This window comes from Temnothorax americanus, unplaced genomic scaffold (assembly GCF_048541705.1).
Source record: "Temnothorax americanus isolate GAGA-0224 unplaced genomic scaffold, ASM4854170v1 Scaffold38, whole genome shotgun sequence".
NCBI lineage: Eukaryota > Metazoa > Arthropoda > Insecta > Hymenoptera > Formicidae > Temnothorax > Temnothorax americanus.
The window spans coordinates 1,344,051-1,361,590 of NW_027509526.1; the positions used below are offsets into that span (position 1 = coordinate 1,344,051).

Here is a 17,540-nt window from a genome sequence, read left to right on the forward strand (position 1 = left end):
GACAGTACAAGCTGAAGAGACAATATACGAGACAGATATAGAGACATATTTACCCGAAGTAAATATTTCGCTTACATATGACCATGAAACGATCACATTACGGAACGAGACAACGGACGATTTAACTCAGCATCGAGCTGAACTGACAGAATTAAAAACACAAATACAAAAAATGAATACTGACCTAGAGGACGACGACCGAAATTTTTACGTCCGAAAACAATTCATATACCCAATGACAGCGAGCGGTATAATTACATTAGCCATAGTAAGCACTGTAATATACGTATTAATAAAAAAGAAAAAGAACCCACGATCACCACTTACATTATACGACGAAGAAAGATCATTTCGACCATACGGATTTCCGAAACCAATTTTAAAACGTAGTGTAAGTACTAGGTTCTAATAGAATAGTAAACGATTATACCAAAATATTGTACACGGGTATTATAAAATGTAAAATATATATAAGGAAAAAATATAGAAATGGGTATACAACAAAGTATAAATTAAAGAATATAGCGAAAACTCGCGAACCTCGTTTTCTCTTTTTAACGGGGGAGGGATGTTGTAATCTAAAATTACAACGGGTAATTATTAAATTATTTATAATAAAATTATAGAATAGTCTTTCGAAAGACTTCGAGGAAATTGTCTTTCGAAAGACTCCTCAATTTACGCTGACGCGGACGCGGAAGTTCATCAAGCTTCCGCGTCAATCGAACTATTGCGATATGCATAAGAATGTGCGACAACGCATTTTGACATTCGCGGAACCGCGGAAGTACAGCGAGATTGCGAATGCGCTCGGTCACTGACCGACCTCATTCGGGGGACCGTCAAACCCGGCGGAAAAGTGCCGACAGGGCATAACTCAAAGCAATATAAGGGACCGTCGAAGAAGCCGCGAGAGAGAGTAATACACCAGAGACTCTGCCCGTGACCGTTCCCGTAAGCCGTGTCGCGAAGTTCTACATTATAACAAAGCGCGTGCGAGATATAATAATTGTGAAAGGCAACTACAAGTGTAAGTTAGTGAGTGTAACAGGAGCGCTGAAATAAAGCTCCAATATGAAGTAAAACGAAGTGAAGTTCATTTAACGACGCCTACACCTTGTTTCACCTGCGAACCCGACCGCTTCCTAATCTGCCCGCCTGTGCCTACCGAGTCCCAACTCGTAAGGTCAAGAGATCCCAAAAATAATAAACGTTTTTCCGTAAGCCGTCACCAATCGGCAACGCGGCATAACAAATTTGAAGAGAATAATCGATTGTGATAGGTCAGTTCTTACGACTTACGACTTTACGACTCGCATTGTAGACCCAGCATAAGACATTGCAATTTATATAAAGTACTCAGATCAATGTTAATGTATTTCCATTCTCTGTCAGAGTAACATTTTAAATGTTCGATGAGAGACATTAAATATAATATACTTGTGCATCATAAGTGTTGATTATGTTGCTGATTTCTTGAATAATCACAGTCATGATACACATACGAATGTACGACATGATGTATTTGACTATATAATAACGTATTTAGCGATTAAAATAAATGATCTGTGAATGGAAATAAGAAACTCCGATTCATTTAGTCTGACTCAGGTTCGGATTGGATCGCTAAATGGAAAACGTTCTATATTTTCGATGTTACAATATCTAGAGCATAGGAAGTGCATAAACGCCGATCTGTATATCTTTTAAACATAATTACTTCTTAAACATAATTACTTACTAAACATAATTAACTTTATTATTGCGTTACATGTATTTAATTTTTGTTATAATAATATATAATATTATATAATTACTGACGATGGTAATAAAATGATTGTTTCACTAGCATATTTCTTATTTTATTTATCACAACTTCATCACATAATGTATATCTCATATACTTTCATATACATTTCTTAAATATTGTGGTAAAATAAACTTAATATGTTAATATTTCTGTTATATTTAACAGTCTTATTTTTTGTAATACTTGAAAAAAGGTAACTTGCAAAAACAAAACACGTTGTAACTATTACATGTTGTAAGAATTAAAATAAAATATTCTTATATTATAACATTCTTACATATCAATACTTTGTAAGTTTAGTTAGTTTTCGAACTCTTAAAATTTATAAATTGCAAACTAAAAAACATTTATGAAATAGTCAACATTTCTATTATTAATCCTATATCTATGTAAAAAAATACTTTTCTTGAATATCTTGAATATTTCTCGATTATACATACTTAAATATATCTTTAAAAACGTGATATTTACTTATTTTTAGATAATAAATCTCGAAGAACCTGTAGTTTTTCTTGGTGTCGACGCTCTTTTTCTGCTTCTTTTTTCTTATTCATATTTTCTAATAATACGAACATGTTTTGAGATTTCTGTATTTTTCCTTCTTCTTCGTCACTGGGAGAACTTAACTTTTTCTTTTTTATGGTGTGTTGTCCTATGCCAAAACAGACCTCGGGTTCGATGTTACCATCGATGCTGCTTATCAATTCGAATTCATCTTCGAAATCTATGTCAGCTTTCTCACTTCCAGATATTCTGTTCCTCTTCTTTGCAGCATTTCTTTTTTTAAGCATATTTTTGTATTTATTTTCACATTGCGTCGGCGAATATGAACTGCTGCATTTTGTTGTAATCTTATTACTTATAAATTCCCACATTTGTTTCTTATTTTTGAATTTGGCGAATGGACCAACTTGTCCTATATTTTCGTAATATAATTGTAGCAATTCCTTGCAATCACCATCTGACCATATATTTGACTCGTTTTCTTTGCCTATAGTTTTCTCATTGCGAAATGCTGTACTACGTGGCATCAAATCTTAAAAATAAAATTAATTAATTAATTTTCTGTACAATTTCTGTAGAGTTTAAAGATTTTCATATAAAACATGTACAAAAATAGTTTACTATTATCAGCAGCTGAAGATGATGCATTGCTCGTTGTCTGTAGAAATTTTAAAGTAGTGTTTCCTGAAAAGATCAATTTTATATCATTGATATAAAATAATGTAAATAATGACTCATTAGCATTAAATTATTCTTTTCCATTTTTAAATATAGTAAGTATTTTTATAAAATACTTACCATCTCTATCTACTTCCTCGCATAAAATACCTTGGGCTGTTTTTATCATTTCTCCATGTTCATCCCGAACTATTTTTATATTTGCCTGGTTACTATAATCTGTAAAAATAATCAATAATTGGAGTTTATTATAATTTTTAGCATCAAAACTGTTATAACATGTCAAATTAAATTTTTTTTTAAATGCGTGTTACGCATCTGCTAAGTGATAATTTCTGCAATGATAATTTTACTGACAGACATCTGCAACGATATATAATAAAGTTTTTTGTAATTATTTCTATATACGTGCAAGAGCAAAGCTTGTGCGGTTTATGCCGCTAATCTATCATATTAATGTTACATTAGGTTAAGTCGACAGGAAACACCGACAAAACGCTATCGTGGGCTAGATTTATCGTAATATTGCTATTTGCAGATTACTTACCTGAATGCCTCAATTCACTCATTTTTTCAGATATTCTTATTTCTTCCGTTCCTTCTTTTCCTCTTTTTACGTTTCTAACATTGACTATTCGTATATCGTCGTCTCGTGCTTCCGCCATGACAGTTGCAGTTACGAATCGAACTTGTGTTTTATTTAATCTGACCCAGGTTGGAACTGGGTTGTTAAATCGAAAACGCCATTAAACAATCCGGAGGATCCCAAAGAGAATTGAAGCACTTACACTCATAATGTTACACTTTTTACACTTTCGAACTTATAAACTCACTCACGACAAAAGAGTGCTACACTTTATACACTTTACTACACTTTCCGTACAAACGACTTACTTATAGGTCTGCGGAACGAGCCAGCGTGAGCTATACACTTTGTATTACACTCTTTACACTTTACTACACTTTCCGTGCAAACAACTTAGTTATAGGTCTGCGGAACAAGCCAGCGTGAGCTCGACACTTTTAGTACACTTTTGATACACTTTTATATACTTTAGGGTGAAACCTTTATATTTTAACATAATTTTATTAATTTCAGTAAATTAGAGAGAGAACGGCCAAAATGGAATTATTCCAGGCAAAAATTTATTACTTATTACACTTAATGTTATTTTCGTATGTATTAACTTACACTTTTCTACACTTTAGTGTTTTCTCTACACTTTTGTCAGGCTTAGAGCCGAATTAGCTTTATTTGCATGATTTCATTATTAATTTGATATTCCCTGCCGATTTTAAGTTTGATTACCATTATTATTTTATGTACGTGCGATAGAATTAAGTCGACGCGATATTTACTTTATATACTTACCGTGTTTACACCGAAAGGTGCAACCTTGTGCATCGCCGATGCGTTTCGTTGTGACGATTCCTTCGATGAACCTGGGTACCTGTAAAAGAAAAATATTATTAATGACGGATTTAAAGACCGTTAGTACTTACCTGGATTCCATAGGATTTGTTCATGTGACTTTTACCGAGTCACTCGATTCCGTTCGAGTGACTCTTGATTCGCTCGTGCGAATCGTCGCGGTGCAGCGACGCAAACCGGTTCACGCCACGGCGATAGCCATTCGCGACGCTGCATTTTAGGAGAAGAGTTCCTCCCGAGGGTGTAGATGTCGAGGACAGGAAAATTGACTCTACGCGCCGGTTACACTCAAAGTGTCGAAGGAGTCGTACTGCGTTACACCCGTAGGTACGACTAACCAATAGGAGAACTTCGCGCCTCAATAGGCATTCCGGCGCATGCGTTGCCTCAAAGTGGGGAGACTCGACCCGTTCCTCCTGGACAGTTCGTCGTGGAACTTCGAAGCGGTAACACGTTACGGTGATCGCGCAACAATTCGAAGCCGGCGTAGCTTATCCCGTTGACCGCTAGCGTAATTAGTGTGTTTTATAAGAATAGCGTGATTAATAACAATTCGATACGCTATACGGGATAATGATCCATTCGTGTAAGTCGACGTTTAGAAGAATACACCCGCAAACGGACGATCAAGCCCGGTTCAGGGAGAAGTTTGTAGAAGTGAAGGAATAATAAGTTATTATTTGTTTATAATAAAAAAGAGAGTAATTAAATCTCAATACCGAGAAGTGTTCCTATCCGAATTACCGTATATTGCGCGACGCATAAACAGGGCGTGGCTGACGGCCTTGAACACGTCGCAGCGGCGCAGAAGACGGCGGCCAACGAGCTGGAAGGACAAAAGGCACATAGCAACAACGCATGGTTTCTGTATATGAGCCTTAAAATACAGTGGCGACCGTATTATTCAGCCAAGTAGTAAGTGGCTATAATTCAATATAATTAACATCATTCGTTGTTCCGGTCACAACGTAACAAAGTTTTAGTTGTAATCGTAAGGCCGTAAGGAAATAGACCAATCACAGTCGATTATTCTTCTCGCGCCAATCAAATCGTCTCAGCTACTATACGCGTATGAAACAATTTGATTGGCTGACGCAAGTTACGCCCCATGTGAAACCAGCTTAAGGGTGCGGTCACATGGACTGATATTTTTTGCGTAACGTGTAACCGCGTAACTAATCAAAAGCGAATATGCGTAACCGAAAATGCAAAACGCTTCTAATTGGTTACGCGGTTACGCGTAACGCGGAAAATGCATGCTATGTGACTTCAGCCTAAGGCTGAAGTCCCATGGCAGGTATTTTCCGCGTAAAGGTTGATCCAGACAAACTTGCATAGCGCATAAACATAAGCATAAGAGAATTGATTGGTCCATATGCATGTGCATAAGGAAGTAGACCAATTCGTTTCTTTATGCATATGGTTATGCACCTATGCAAGTTTGTTTGGATAGACCTTAACCGCGTAAGCAATAAGAAGCGTGCATATGCGTAACAGAAAATGCGAAACGCTTGTGATTGGTTACGCGGTTACGCGTTACGCGGAAAATACCTGCCATGGGACTCCAACCTATACGTATCGCGTATGTTACGTGATATTCTGATTTCATCGTGACAAAATTTACGTAATAAATATTTGCGTGACCAATCAACTGTGACATCTAATGCTAGGTCTGCGAGTCGTAAAGTCGTGAGTCGCAAGAATTGACCAATCACAATCGAATTTGAGGAGAATAATCGACTGTCAATTTTGCGACTCGCGACTTTGCGACTCCCATTGTAGACCTAGCATTAAAGACATTCAGTTCCGCGTAACAGAAAACGCGGAACGTCTTTGATTGGTTATGCGATTCGCGTTAAGCCGTGATCAGATTACGAATTGGGATTGAGATTGGATTGAAATTTAACTAATTAGAGCAACGTTCACTAAACTTGAAGTTAGTTTCCTTTATTCTGATTGATTAAATTTCAATGGAACTTATGCTAGGTCTATTTACTTGCATTACATTTGTCAACTTAATTTTGAAATTTTTTTAATAAAGTAAATAATAATTTTGACTGTTAAAGTAAATTATAAATAAAAAGAACTTTCTACAAAGTCATATTTTATATAACACGTTAAGGAGGTTGGCGCGGTCGCCTATATATATATAATTTTGTTTTATGATTAAACAGTATAAAGCTGATCTCAGAAATGATTCATAAACATGTTATCATTGAGACAAGAAAAAACGTAAAATTGCAATTTTATCCTTTTTTTTATACATTTTTATACTATGATATATTGTTTAAATAATTTATTTAAAAATTAAAAATATTAAGCTTAAAAAATTAAAAAACCGTGATTGCAATTCTCAATGTCGCAGAAGTGTAACATACAAATTTCATTTATTTTTACCGTATAGGATAAAGAAATACATAATATGATATTTACATAAAGGATATATCTATATACACATTTCTGTAATTTTTAAAACTAATATTTTTAAAACGGAACGATAGAAGTCAGTACAATTTTTTATATATATTGTTGATATAATTAACTTTCGTATCATGTTTGTATAGATTATTGACTTTTCTTATATTTCGTCCAACACGCCAACCTCCTTAAATATTTTAACAGCACATAAAAAATAATTTTTAAAGCTATATCTTAGCACTATTTATATTCAAATATAGAGAATTTGTACATTTTTGCAATTAAGAAATTAAATTCTAAATGAGTGAAATTACTATCTTTTCTCTTATTTATCCCATGTTTAGCTGAAACCACATATACTCAAAATCAAAGACGGCATCGTTCTTGTTCTAATAGTTCACCGAGACAAGAAGATATTTTTCCATCCATTGAATTATCAGGTAAAACTGCATTTAATTTTTTTCAAGCAAGTGAGTGATACTTTGATTGCTAAAGTCAATTATAATATAAATAAAAAAACAACAAAATATTTAATTTAAAAGATTCTTTGACGTTGTATATCTCATTTTACATTTATTATAAATTGTTAAAATAAACATCTAAATATTTTAATAGTAAAAAAATAATTTTTATAGCTATATTTGAGTGCTATTTCTATTCAAATATAGATTTTTTACATTTTTGTAATTAAGAAATTAAATTCTAAATGAGTAAAATTACTATATTTTTATTATTTATTCTATGTTTAGCTGAAACAACATATACTCAAAATCAAAGACGGCATCGTTCTCCTAATAGTTTACCCAGACAAAAAGATATTTTTCCATCCATTGAAATCTCAGGTAAAATTGCATTTTACTTGCATTATAATTGTCATAACTTAATTTTGTAATTTTTTCAAGCGAGTAAATAATATTTTTTACTGTTAAAGTAAATTATAATATAAATAGAAAAAACTTTTTACAACATATTTAATTTAAAAGATATTCTTTAGCACTGTATATCTCATTTGGCATTTATTATAAATTAAAGTAAAGTGAACTTAAATATTATAATAGAAAAAAATAATTTGATTCGTATATAACATGAACATGAATTGTATGTGAATATATATAATTATATATATTTGTATTTAATTATGTATGTATAATACTTTTCCCGAGATTCTTTTTAGAAAAATATTTAAAAATTGATATATGCTACTCATTTTTATAAAGTATAAATAACTTATTTTTATTAAATATAAATAATATTTACTCACAATTATACTCGCATAAAAATAACTCGTTTTGTTTATTTCTTAATAAATAATTTAATATTTTTTTTATAGATGATGAAGAAATCAAGAGACACGGTAGTGTCTCGCGCCAAGTACACGCGGAGCGAGACCGACCGTGACTCTTTTACGCGACGCGACGGGTTGCGAGTACCCGAGATGTTGAGATCTCGATAACGAGTGAACGAATCAAGTTCTAAGTAGGCTTGATCAGTAGCTTGGGGTCCAATTAGGGGGGGGTTTCTCTCATAATATTCCGCTACGTGCCCTACGAGTGGAGATATTGCGACGCAAAGTCCAAATGCGAAAATTTATTTTTAAGATACTCCTCCTCCTCCTAACGCCGACGTCTCAATATTATTATGATTATCAGAGAAACGTCCCTTTCACTTTTTCGACGCTGGCGGCGCAGGTATCGCCAGTTTCGATATCGCGCGCGTATTTCGAAATTAGGTCGATAGACTTATCGGTCAGGAGGAAGATTTCTATATTTAGGTGTAAATTCGGTATATATATAATAAATATTGAGTCAACGGAAAAGAAGGTTCTCTACGCTTGGCAGAAAGTGCCGCTAGGGAATTTTTAAGTCAGTTCTTATGAATCAAGCTTGAATTTGATGTCTATGTATCCCAGGTTGCCGATGACGAGGTCCAGATAGTGCGCTTTATAGTTTTCGGTGTCCAGGTGTAATAATACGTTGAATTCGATGTCTACGTGTCCCAGGTTGCCGATGACGAGGTCCACATAGTGCGCTCCGTAGTTTTTGGTGTTTACGTGTATTAATATTTTGAATTCGATGTCCACGTGTCCCAGGTTGCCGATGACGGGATCCAGATAATGCGCTTCATAGTTTTCGGTGTCCAGGTGTAATAATACGTTGAATTCGATGTCTAGGTGTCCCAGATTGCCGATGACGAGGTCCACATAGTGCGCTTCGTAGTTTTTGGTGTCCAGGTGTAATAATACGTTAAATGCGATGTCTAGGTGTCTCAGGTTGCCGATGACGATGTCTAGATAGTGAGCTCCGTAGTTTTCGGTGTTTACGTGTATTAATACCTTGAATTCGATGTCTAGGTGTCCCAGGTTGCCGATGACGAGTCCACATAGTGCGCTCCGTAATTTTCGGTGTTTACGTGTATTAATACCTTGAAATTGATATCTAGGTGTCCCAGGTTGCTGATGACAAGGTCCAGATAGCGCGCTCCGTAGTTTTCGGTGTCTAGGTGTAATAATACTTCGAATTTGATGTCTACGTGTCCCAGGTTGCCGATGACGAGGTCCACATTCTGCGCTTCGTAGTTTTTGGTGTCTAGGTGTATTAATAACTTTAAATCTAACTGTAGGACACGTAGATATCAAATTCGAGGTATTAATACACGTAAACACCAAAAACTACGGAGCGCACTATGTGGTCCTCGTCATCGGCAACGTGGGACACGTAGACATCGAATTCAAGGTATTAATACACGTAAACACCGAAAACTACAGAGCTCACTATCTAGACATCGTCATCGGCAACCTGGGACACCTAGACATTGCATTCAACGTATTATTACACCTGGACACCGAAAACTACGAAGCGCACTATGTGGACCTCGTCATCGGCAACCTGGGACACCTAGACATCGAATTCAACGTACGATTACACCTGGACACCGAAAACTATGAAGCGCACTATCTGGATCCCGTCATCGGCAACCTGGGACACGTGAACATCAAATTCAAGGTATTAATACACGTAGACACCGAAAACTACGGAGCGCACTATGTGGACCTCGTCATCGGCAACCTGGGACACCTAGACATGGCATTCAACGTACGATTACACCTGGACACCAAAAATTATGAAGCGCATTATCTGGATCCCGTCATCGGCAACCTGGGACTCGTGGACATCGAATTCAAGATATAAATACACGTAGACACCGAAAACTACGGAGCGCACCATGTGGACCTCGTCATCGGCAACCTGGGATACGTAGACATCGAATTCAACGTATTATTACACCTGGACACCGAAAAATTATGTTTATTCTATCCTTGTTCTATAATGCAATAGCGCGTTCCCCCGGCCGCCTCCCCGAACGCAGCCCTAGACATCGAATTCAAGCTTGATTCATAAGAAACGACTTACAAATTCCCTAGTGGCAGAATTAAAATTATGTCTAGACATAATAAAAATTGGACGAATTAAAATTATGTCTAATAAAAATTGGATGATGTATAAAGCAGGGCACACACACTTTTCCGTAGTAGAACATAACAGTAAGGTTTCGACTTACTCGATTCGGCCGTTTGTAACTGTAGAAGTAAGAATCGAGCAACGCGATTGGTCGAAACGTTATGTTACGTTCTACGAAAAGCGTGTGTGCCCTGTTTACAATACAATAGCCTTTTACGTGTCTCACTGTTTTAGTTTTTCACTAGATTGCCGTAACTATAAAAAACGTAAAACGTAAACATAAGCTGAAGAATCAATTAGTATATTGCTTTAACTTTATGTATTTTAGAAGACGATAGAATTGATGATACGAGTTGGCCGTAAGCAGGAGTAAGTACGATTTCAACCAGTTTTACTTTACTTCTGTTTACGGATCATTTCTATCGTCTTCTAGAATACATAAAGTTAAAACAATAACAATATACTGATTGGTTCTTCAACTTATGTTTACGTTTTATGTTTATGGTTATTATGGCAATTCATGTGCGAAAGCCTTTAGGTCGGTATTCATAGTCGGTTCTTATTTTAAGACCGTCTTAAGTAATGTCTTAAGATGCTAATACGGCTTTGTGATTGGTTAATGACATCTTAAGATTGTATTTAAAACGGTCGTAAATATAAGATTTGACTATGAATACCAGCCTTAAATCCAGTGAAGAACTAAAGGCAAGAACCAATCATGTTACAGAATCACTGAGCGCTTACTGGTCTCTTTTGTCTGCTGAACGTGCTCAATGTTACCATTTTATCAATGTTACCATCTTATAAAAATTTTCTGATCAACCAATCAATGCTTTGCACCACAAAAGCGAAGGCGCCACACACAAAAGTTGCGTTTCGCGCTGGTTTCGCGATTGTTGATGGTCGGTCGACACGTGCGTCGTTATACTTAAAATTATCGATTGAATCCAGCCCGGATCGAGTGCTAATCGTCGTATTTGCAGCAAAGACGAATAAGCAGAGAGACACGTAAGTACATACGTTTATTGTAGTTGTGGACGTAAAAAACGATTCGTGTGATAGCGTAGTATAACGTAACAAGGGTTAACGCACAAAAAACGCATCGGTTATAAGCTTACTTAATAGATGCCTCGGATCGAGATCGATTCTTTCACATGCAGTCTCTCACGTATAACGCCGTAACCGATACGTTTCTTATACGTTGACACTGCATGTTACGTTACGCTACGTTACTATACGAGAATCTTGTGCAAAGGCTCTAATTGTAAGTCGTAAAAATATCACGTTCATGACTACGACAAATGTCTCGTTCTTTGCCATTAGATTGCTCATCGCGTCGTCGCCTGTCGCATCGTCGCTCGTCGCGTCGTTTCTCGGAAAATCCAGCCCGGATCAAGTGCCATTCCGAAACAAGGAAAAAGCAGAGAGACATGTAAGTGCTTATGTCTATTGTAGTTATGAAATTAGCAGAGACAAACGTAAGAGTTTCTGCGCAAGACTCGTGTGATAGCGTAGTATAACGTAACATGGGTTAACGCATAAAAAACGTATCGGTTACGGTTTCTTATGCATTGACACTGCACGTTACGTTATATGAGAGTCATATATACGGTCATTAATGCTTTCTTAACTGAATCTGCGATTTTTATAGTGCATGTATTACGTCCATGACAAACGTCTCGTTTTTACGACAAACGTCTCGTTTTCAGATTTTTCATTGCTCTTGGCATCGTCGCTCGTCGCTCGTCGCTCGTCGCATCGTTGTTCATCGCATGCTCGTCACTCGTCGCGCAGACAATGATTTCTTCTGGACAAAAAAAAAAGATTCCGTCTCTCGAAGCTGAAGATGACGTAAGTATAAAAAATGCATATTTATAACATGTTTATTTTTAATTTTAATACATTAAAAATATTTCAGATTGATATGGAAAATATGGAACTCCTGTTCAAAGATTCCTCTGATTTTACGTGTATCGCTCCTGTTGTCGGCTCTTCGAGATCCGTCGCTGCTGCCGGCCCTTCGAGTGCTGCCGCTGCAGCCAATCCTGGTATCTTTACTGTTACCCGTCCTTCGAGTATCCCCACCGCTGCCGGTCCTTCGAATACCGCCGCTGCTGCCGGCCCTTCTAGTACCACCGCTGCTGCCGGCTCTTCTAGTACCGCCGCTACTGCCGGCCCTTCTAGTACCGCCGCTGCTGCCGGCCTTGTTGATTTAGGTGAATTGTACATATTGATTATTTTATTTATATTTACACATATATAATTGGTTATATATATATTTATGAATATTAATGACTTACTTTTTTATCATAGCACGAAGAGGAAGGGGCACGAAAGCTGGTAAACATCGTAAGGCAAAAACATTCTTCCAGTTCTTGTTTCACATGAGCGACACATACAGCAACCACTATTATGGCGGAGAAAGAGGAAGAGGAAGAGGAGATGGAAGAGGAAGAGGAAGAGGAAGAGGAGATGGAGGAAGAGGAAGAGGCAGAGGAAGAAGTCAAGGAGATTAAGTAGCATATACAGCAGCATATACAAGGTATACGTATGTGCAAGATATTTTATACAAATGCTCAATATTTGGTATATATTCAAATCAAAAACTTATTGTGACACACACAACTTTACTGTTTCAGATCATCCGACGCTCAAAAGCAAAGTAGCAAGATATTTACTCTTCAAGATAATCTCAAGATAATAACTGGCCGCAGGGGGAAGTGATCCGCGCAGTTCCTTGGGCCTAACGCACCCACGGCATTACCGAGTTCAAAACACCGCGGACATACACGAACAATTATACATACACTTATACACGTACACAGTCTAGAGTGTGAGGAATTACGAGTGAATGAGTCTATACTGCGCAGTTTAACTTCTGTTTGGGACGCTTTTATTGAGGCGTTCATGTTAATCCAGTCATAAGTCTTACTTTGGATGTGATACAGCTTATAGTTTCGGTTTCTCTATTATGGCCACATGGGTTACCCCCACGGTCTTTCCTTTATTTAAAAAAAAAAAAAAAAATAATAATAATAATAATAATAATAATAATAATAATAATAATAACTCTTCTATTTTTCCACGTGAAAGGGGGAGGATATTTCCCTATAGATATTTTATTTTTTTAGTTTGTGTTATTATCACACGGTACTGTGGAAGAGTCATATATATAGGTTTATTTCGTTTTCGTAGTAATTGACATCGTTCGTAATAGATATTTTTTTAGTTCGTGATTCAGAAATCATCTGATTTGCAACGCGCAAGTGAGGTCGGGTAGATTTGTGTTGAAATATTTTTTATTCTTGTCGAACATAATCATTACATTGTATGTGTAATTGTAAAGAAATGTTCCTGACGTTAATTATCGCTATCTTTTCAGTTTTAAGGTTCAGAAATTGTACTATTTTGTAAGTTTTGTAATAAAAAAAGACTATAAAAAACAATATAGTCTCGATTTTGTACCCGTACTGTCATTATCTATAATTTCTAAGTGGCCCACGCGTAACTTTGTACAGGAGCGAGAATAAATTGCATGTTATATATGCAGCACATATTTTTTTTTTATTAGGTCAAAATATCGCAAATTTATATCGCTAGTGTAAAATGTATATCTCAGATCCATTAATTATATTCGTTAAATGTAAGTTTTATTGTTAATGTATATCGCTAATGTAAAAGGTATCTCGGATCTATTAATTAAATATAAAATATGTGTATTTAAAGTTTTTATGAAAAATCCAATTTAATTGAGCGTCATATTCCGACTGTATCCTCTCTATCTCCGTTTCGGGTCACATCTCCCGCATAATTCGCACTTTATCTAAAAAACTAATATTTAGGTAATTTGATAGAGATTGTACATATATATATTGTATATATATATTTAAATTTTTTGTTACTTTTTTAAAATATCAAGAGACACGGTAGTGTCTCGCGCCAAGTATACGCGGAGCGAGACCGACCGTGACTCTTTTACGCGACGCGACGGGTTGCGAGTACCCGAGATGAGATCTCGATAACGAGTGAACGAGTCAAGTTCTAAGTAGGCTTGATAGATATTCTTTACCATAATTATTAAATTTCATGATCACGATCATGATGGAATAAATATAAATCTCTACAGTGCAAAATATAGATAATGCCAATTTCAAGATCCCAGACAGTACCATGTCCAAAAGCGGGATAAAAGATATCTAAAAGATATCCCGTTTTTGGACAGGCGTGGTGTTTGGGATGCTACGCGCGTATTTCATAATCACACTTACCGACACCGATAATTGTCGGTAATTAGTTAGTTACAGAACACGTGCCCAGCGGGCAGCGTCTCGAAATTCATTACCAGTTGTATTTTGCGTAAGGTGTGTGTAGCGATCAGCTAATCGCAACTATCACCAATTATCTGGCGATAGCTGCGACCAGAAATTATTGCGTGACATCATCTCATCATATCTGTGAGTGAGTGAAGGTTATATTGTTGATATATTTCGATATCTCTGAGACAATATCTCTTTCTGTGAGTGAGTGAATTGTTTGATAACAGGTTACATCCAGCGGACGGTGAGTTGCGTCGGCACCGCCCCTGATTATTTTATCTGTACCCGCGCGGCCCATAACAAAAAGTAACTATTTTCTTGTATTTCGAAATCTATTACTACGTTTACGCGAGCGTTCCTTCTGTAGTAACTTACGATAATTCCTTCGCGTAAACGGGATTTTGTAGTAACTTACGATAATTTACTCCGTGTAAACGAGTGATATATCTCGTAAGTTACTACAGAAGTAACGCTCGCGTAAACGTAGTATATGTTTGATTGTATTGGGACGATTAACGATGATTCAGCGACGACGCTAAACATTAAACAAATTCAATTTTATTTCTTTGATGCTAGCGTCAAAGCGGAACCACCACATTCACCTTGTTGATGACGCTCATTTTCAGCGTCTCATGAATTGACACCTTGAGAAAGCAATGTGCAGGTTTCTACTTGCACACTTAAAAATTATGAGGAAGCAATGTGCAAATTTCTACTTACACACTTTTTTTATTGTGATAAAGCTTTATTGCAACTAATATCTGTCATATTAATATCTGTTATTTTAACGATACACACTTTATTTACAGTCAACAATTTGCAATTCACAAGCAATTAAGTGAAACCAGCGTCAAGCGTCAAAGCTGAACACAGTTGAGCTTTTGTCATTTGCCGTTGAACTTAAAAAGACTATCACGTGATAAATTTTGACGCTCAAATCGAGCGTCGAGCGTCAGCATAAAAAAGCACCTTCATAGTTTTTAAGAGTGCAAGTAGAAACCTGTATATTGCTTCCTCATAGCTTTTAAGTGGGCAAGTATAGAGACTTGCACATTGCTTCCCCATAATTTTTAAGTATGCAAATCATAAATTTACCGAGTTCTAGAATAAAATACCTTTCCCAGGTAGCACATACACGTTTCAAAAATATTTTACAAGCGTTTTTCCGAAACGTTTTATAACCGATTTCTAGAAACATTTCTCATGAGTAAAAATGTCCATTCGAAAAACGTTTGACGAAACTTTCTTTTTCCATAAAATAACGTTTAAGAAACTATTATAAAAACGTTTTTTTTAATAATAAAGAAGTTTTAAAATTCCTACTTTTTACGTCTTTTGAACGTGTTCATGACGTCTTTAAGACATGCGTGAGAATGTTCTAGGAACTTTATGCATTATACCATCTATGGCGTCTATTCTTTTTCGAAGAAATTTCCTGCACTGGTACACATTCGTGCAATAAGTTAAGTTAAAGTGAAACAAAATATACTTGTTTCACTCTAACTTAGAGAAGATCGGAGCTCGTTGGCACAAGAGTCAAATTAGCAATGCGTTCCGTTTATGTATTTATGGAAAGAAACAATGTGGAAAAGTTATCACAATTGCTGAACTGCCTAGTTCAGAGTTTATCTTTGTTACTCCACATTGTGACATTAGAAGGAAAAAGATAAACTCTGAAGTTCAGCCAGTTCAGCAATAGAAAACAGACTCAAAATATCTCTCTTATGACATAGGTACTTTTCCCAACGTTTTATTTAAATCAAACAAGTATTACAATAAAAAAAGAGAAAACTCTGATTCAAGAGGTGGCAAGCAAATTTTCGAGCGTTTCAAAATATCGTATTTGTTCTTCAGCTTGAGAAGTAAATCAAAGTGATGTATTATTGTTAGTTAAAAGAAAAGTTTCTGTTACTATATTTTTTTTATTAGTACTGTTTAATCATGATAATTAGTTGTTTAAAAAATTAAATGCTGAAATTGTGAAAACTGTGCCAACGAGTCCCGATCTCCCCTACTGATGTGCACCAGTTTAGGAAGTTCTTCAAAATAAAACAAACATATAAACGTTTTTTTAATACAGCAGAACGTTTATTTTGCAACTGTTGGAAGTTTTTTAAGCTCAGATTTGTCCGATGACAAATAGATTAAGACTGGTAGGACAAAATTAATTTAAGTAAATAAGTTGATATATGTGCATAGATAAAATAATTTATTTTGTGCAATAATTAGTGCAATATAAATTTAAATGTTTAAAAAAAGACTATTAAAGCTATTATAGGTAAATATGAATATTAGTTTAGGTCAAACCTCACCGATGACCTTGACCTTGACATATGTCGTCAAGGTCATCGTCCTGAATAACCTTCAGAAGGTTTTAGCTGGCGGTCATTGTTTATTAAAAAGTTATAAACAAAAAAGTTTGAAAAATATAGCAGTTATTTTGAGTACTAATAGACATAAATAATTGATATTTATGTGGAAATACACATGTGGAAATATACATGTATGAACTAAGAAACATTATTTAGTTTGATGAATCTCTGAACGTTTATGAAGATGTTTTGCAATTGCTATATGGGACCGGAAGTGGTACTGTATTTATGTTGCAACATTTTATATGATACATATATACATTATATGATTATAACATTTGTATCATATAACATATTCACGAAATTATTAGCAATAACAACAAAATAAATTTTGGTAAATATGTAGTATAATAACGGCATTCTCTCAGATTTCTTTAAAACTTTTAATTTGAAAAATGTTCTGGGATAATTTAAAAGATTACAATTAAAACAGATAACAGTGCTTTTGGTTAAAGCCTCGGTTAAAGCAAAGAATACTCTGTATTTATGCTTTTTACTATTGTCTGCTTTAACAAAGATTATAGTTTTTCGTGTGCATATATGCAATTTATA

At 35.5% G+C, this 17,540-nt stretch overlaps 2 protein-coding genes across 2 annotated transcripts; one reads left to right on the top strand and one right to left on the bottom strand.

The window, feature by feature from the left end:
* Window positions 1-2,162: 2,162 nt before the first annotated feature.
* On the bottom strand, window positions 2,163-3,730 carry LOC143902153 (uncharacterized). The gene is made up of 4 exons (XM_077414854.1): window positions 3,540-3,730; window positions 3,113-3,211; window positions 2,936-2,998; window positions 2,163-2,846 (listed from the first exon to the last, which is right to left on the bottom strand). The coding sequence occupies exons 1-4, from the start codon at window positions 3,655-3,657 to the stop codon at window positions 2,278-2,280; spliced, it is 849 nt and encodes a 282-aa protein (XP_077270980.1). The 5' UTR covers window positions 3,658-3,730; the 3' UTR covers window positions 2,163-2,277.
* Window positions 3,731-4,489: 759 nt separating this feature from the next.
* On the top strand, window positions 4,490-14,019 carry LOC143902154 (uncharacterized). Its single transcript, XM_077414855.1, has 9 exons — window positions 4,490-5,339; window positions 7,187-7,282; window positions 7,592-7,684; window positions 8,173-8,318; window positions 11,028-11,732; window positions 12,010-12,151; window positions 12,219-12,516; window positions 12,614-12,842; window positions 12,940-14,019. The coding sequence occupies exons 5-8, from the start codon at window positions 11,602-11,604 to the stop codon at window positions 12,814-12,816; spliced, it is 774 nt and encodes a 257-aa protein (XP_077270981.1). The 5' UTR covers window positions 4,490-5,339; window positions 7,187-7,282; window positions 7,592-7,684; window positions 8,173-8,318; window positions 11,028-11,601; the 3' UTR covers window positions 12,817-12,842; window positions 12,940-14,019.
* The last annotated feature ends 3,521 nt before the right edge of the window (window positions 14,020-17,540 follow it).

What these genes read in the sequence shown, in the direction of transcription:
- LOC143902154 (XM_077414855.1), top strand. Translation starts at nt 11,602, where the DNA reads ATGTCTCGTTCTTTGCCATTAGATTGCTCATCGCGTCGTCGCCTGTCG. An exon ending in AGGAAAAAGCAGAGAGACAT is followed by an intron (nt 11,733 to 12,009) that starts GTAAGTGCTTAT and finishes TCTCGTTTTCAG; the next exon opens with ATTTTTCATTGCTCTTGGCA. An exon ending in CTCTCGAAGCTGAAGATGAC is followed by an intron (nt 12,152 to 12,218) that starts GTAAGTATAAAA and finishes AAAATATTTCAG; the next exon opens with ATTGATATGGAAAATATGGA.
- LOC143902153 (XM_077414854.1), bottom strand. Translation starts at nt 3,657, where the DNA reads ATGGCGGAAGCACGAGACGACGATATACGAATAGTCAATGTTAGAAAC. An exon ending in CGAGGAAGTAGATAGAGATG is followed by an intron (nt 2,999 to 3,112) that starts GTAAGTATTTTA and finishes TGATCTTTTCAG; the next exon opens with GAAACACTACTTTAAAATTT. An exon ending in ATCTTCAGCTGCTGATAATA is followed by an intron (nt 2,847 to 2,935) that starts GTAAACTATTTT and finishes TTTATTTTTAAG; the next exon opens with ATTTGATGCCACGTAGTACA.